Source organism: Curcuma longa, unplaced genomic scaffold (genome assembly GCF_044706935.1).
Source record: "Curcuma longa cultivar G26 ecotype Majalengka, Jawa Barat unplaced genomic scaffold, ITB_CL_G26_1.1 contig_15501, whole genome shotgun sequence".
Taxonomy (NCBI): Eukaryota; Viridiplantae; Streptophyta; class Magnoliopsida; order Zingiberales; family Zingiberaceae; genus Curcuma; species Curcuma longa.
The window spans coordinates 4,148-6,802 of record NW_027430110.1 but is presented as its reverse complement, the minus strand read 5'-3'; the positions used below and the strand labels follow the sequence as shown (position 1 = coordinate 6,802).

The 2,655-nt window shown below is 47.8% G+C and overlaps 1 protein-coding gene across 1 annotated transcript; it reads right to left on the bottom strand.

The window, feature by feature from the left end:
• Window positions 1–521: 521 nt before the first annotated feature.
• On the bottom strand, window positions 522–2,160 carry LOC141816249 (zinc finger protein MAGPIE-like). Its single transcript, XM_074704070.1, has 3 exons — window positions 2,076–2,160; window positions 1,569–1,971; window positions 522–1,309 (listed from the first exon to the last, which is right to left on the bottom strand). The coding sequence occupies exons 1-3, from the start codon at window positions 2,158–2,160 to the stop codon at window positions 610–612; spliced, it is 1,188 nt and encodes a 395-aa protein (XP_074560171.1). The 3' UTR covers window positions 522–609.
• Between the last annotated feature and the right edge of the window lie 495 nt (window positions 2,161–2,655).

The following is a 2,655-nucleotide window of genomic DNA, read 5'->3' as shown; positions in this document are numbered from 1 at the left end:
AACTATTTGAGGTTGGACTTACAGATGATGTTGTTAGTTTCATTCAAGAGTATATAACTAGTAATATTGTTCTTTGTTTGTGGGTCACCAATTTATGTATATAATCAATTAATCAATCAAATGATTGCCTATTAAGTAATCTAAAGTTTGCTGGTGGAGCAGTAGATGGGCAATTGGAAGGCCACTTCCTAATATTGCAACAGTTACACTGTCGATCATACATACGCCCAACAAAATTCAATAGAAAAGTTTGCCAAGTGGTGAAGCACATAAAAGCCACTCTAGAAAGTAGAAACATCCATGCTTTGTACACCACTACGATCCCTTGTCCTGCACGACTCGACACTAACAAAGCCAATCTCTATAAATATTCCAAAAGTTAATTAAAAGAGCCAATTCTAAAAGGGTTTGGGATCAATAATAGAGCTAAGTAAAGAGAGGTTGCTCCTTGCCCCCCACAACATTCCTTCTTTCCTTCGATTTGAGAACATGGACATGGATCTGCTTTTCCTTCATAAATCTCCTCCACTTGTGCGTAAAAGTTTCGATTTCTTTCTCTCCTTTTGCATGCCTTTTGAATTCCCTGTCGTTTTTATTATTGCAGCTACCTCAAATCCATCCGTTCACAGATGAATGACACAGAGACTGCAGTCCAACACCGACACCCAGGAAATCCCTGGTCTCTCCTCCGAGGAAGTCTTTCAGCATGCTCGCGTGATTCTGAGCGAACTGCACTCCGTCGAATTTGCTGCCGTCGGCCGTGCTCTGGCACTTGTATGATGACGGCTCAAAGCTCCCTGCAAACCCCATCCTCGAGGTCACCCCAACCTGCGCGGCCTTCTGCAGCAACGCCGTCGCCGACATATCCGGCGCCGGCGGGTGATGCAGAGAAGGGGCGGCGAACAGAGCAGGAGCGCTCTCCGTTAAATCGACTGCACTGCTGGAACTGCTTGCGGCTGGCAAAGCGGAGGGCGAGAACTCCGACGTACTCAGTGGGAACTTGTTGCTCTGCATCCAATTGAACCGACTCGGGTTCGGGCCGACGAGGTCGCCGTAGAAAGTGGAGGCGCCGGCGACAAGTCCCATGTCCAGAAGTTGATTAATGCTGGCAGCGTTAGGCTTAAACTGAGTTGGAGGCGTAAGATGGGGGAACGGGTTTGGTTTTGCGTTTAAACCCTGTTGAAGAAAAAGGTAGTCGGCGCTGTCGGCGATGGAGGCGGCGTTGGTCACGTTATAGGCGGCGGAAACTCTCGCGCTCTCTTCCGCGAGGGCGTCGCAGAAAGCCCTGTGTGTTATGAAGCTGTCTCTCCTGCGATCAAGATGACAAACTAGAGGTTATTCAATTCGCCATGCTCGTCAAATTGTGAATAGGGAAAATTTCTCTGGAATAGGGAAATAGTGAGGGCATTGTTCTCGTCGTACTCCGACGAAGCACAACAGAGTCGATTTGTCTCTTGTTCTCCAATGATTTAGGACGGACAACACTTTTGTTTCTTCTCAGTATGCATGATTAATATATATGTTAAAGCAGCAAGAAATTTCGCAAATCAAAATTGATGCGTGCATGCCTGGAGAAGACGACGCCGCAGTCGCAACGGTACTCCCTGGTGCCGCAGGTCTTGGCATGCGCCTTCCAGTCCGACTGCACCGCGTACTTCTTCGAACATTTCTCGCACTTCCACTTCTTCTCCCCGTGCTTCCGGCAGTAGTGCTTCTTGATCCCGGTGAGGTCGCCCAGCGCCCGCCCTGGGTTGTGGTGCACGCAGCTCGACTCCGGGCACACGTACACACGCTTCCGCGGGGCCGCCCGATCGCCGCTCCTCTGCTTCAGCCTCCACGGCAGGTTGTGGCCACGCCGGTGCAACTGCAGGTTCTGGTCCCGCTGAAACCCCTTCCCGCATATCTCGCACACGAACCGGTTCGTCGCCAGCAGCGTCCGCGGCGACAGCGCGATCACCTCTGCCTCAGGATCTACATATATATCAATCATCCATTCATTCAATCAATATATCTTCTGATGTACAACTTCCATTGTAATTTGTCAACGATGCTAATTGGCCATTCTATGTTTATACCTGGTGTTCCTGGTAGGCTTCTCTTCTTCTTGATGGCAGGAACAGGAGGCGGCATCTTTGAGACTGCTTCTTCAACTCCAGCCATTAATACCTGTAGTCGATTGCCTACGGACAATTGCCAACTTTCTCGCTTGTATTTATGAGCGAGAGGAAGACATTGTTGTCCGATGTGTATACCACAAGGCTCTCTCTCTCTCTCTCTCTCTCTCTTCATCGATAACTGAATTATTAAATCGTTCAAGGCGTGAAAGGCTAACAGCTGAATCGATTATTTTTCCAGACTAAGTGGACTGTGACATGTGAGAAAGATTCAACTTTTCAAGGGAAGAAAAGTCGGGACTTGTTGCCTTTCTTCTCATTCTGAATCATTGTTCCATCATTAGGTTTGCAACTGCTTTCTAAAACGAGTTTTGAACACAGGATTTTGACAATTACTTCTAAAGATTTTTGAGGGAAAGGCTCTGAAAACCCATTAATTTCCCAAGTCCAAGGCATAAATTAAGGGGAAAAGATTTATGATTAATAACGTGGGGACAGACAGCATAGTCCTAGGGTTCCTTGGGACACATGCTACCACCAT

Excerpts from the sequence above, each read along its gene's own strand:
- LOC141816249 (XM_074704070.1), bottom strand. The coding sequence starts at position 2,160 with ATGGCTGGAGTTGAAGAAGCAGTCTCAAAGATGCCGCCTCCTGTTCCT. Across the intron at positions 1,972-2,075 it reads AAGCCTACCAGGAACACCAG|ATCCTGAGGCAGAGGTGATC; the intron begins GTATAAACATAG and ends ATATATATGTAG. Across the intron at positions 1,310-1,568 it reads TGCGGCGTCGTCTTCTCCAG|GAGAGACAGCTTCATAACAC; the intron begins GCATGCACGCAT and ends TCTTGATCGCAG.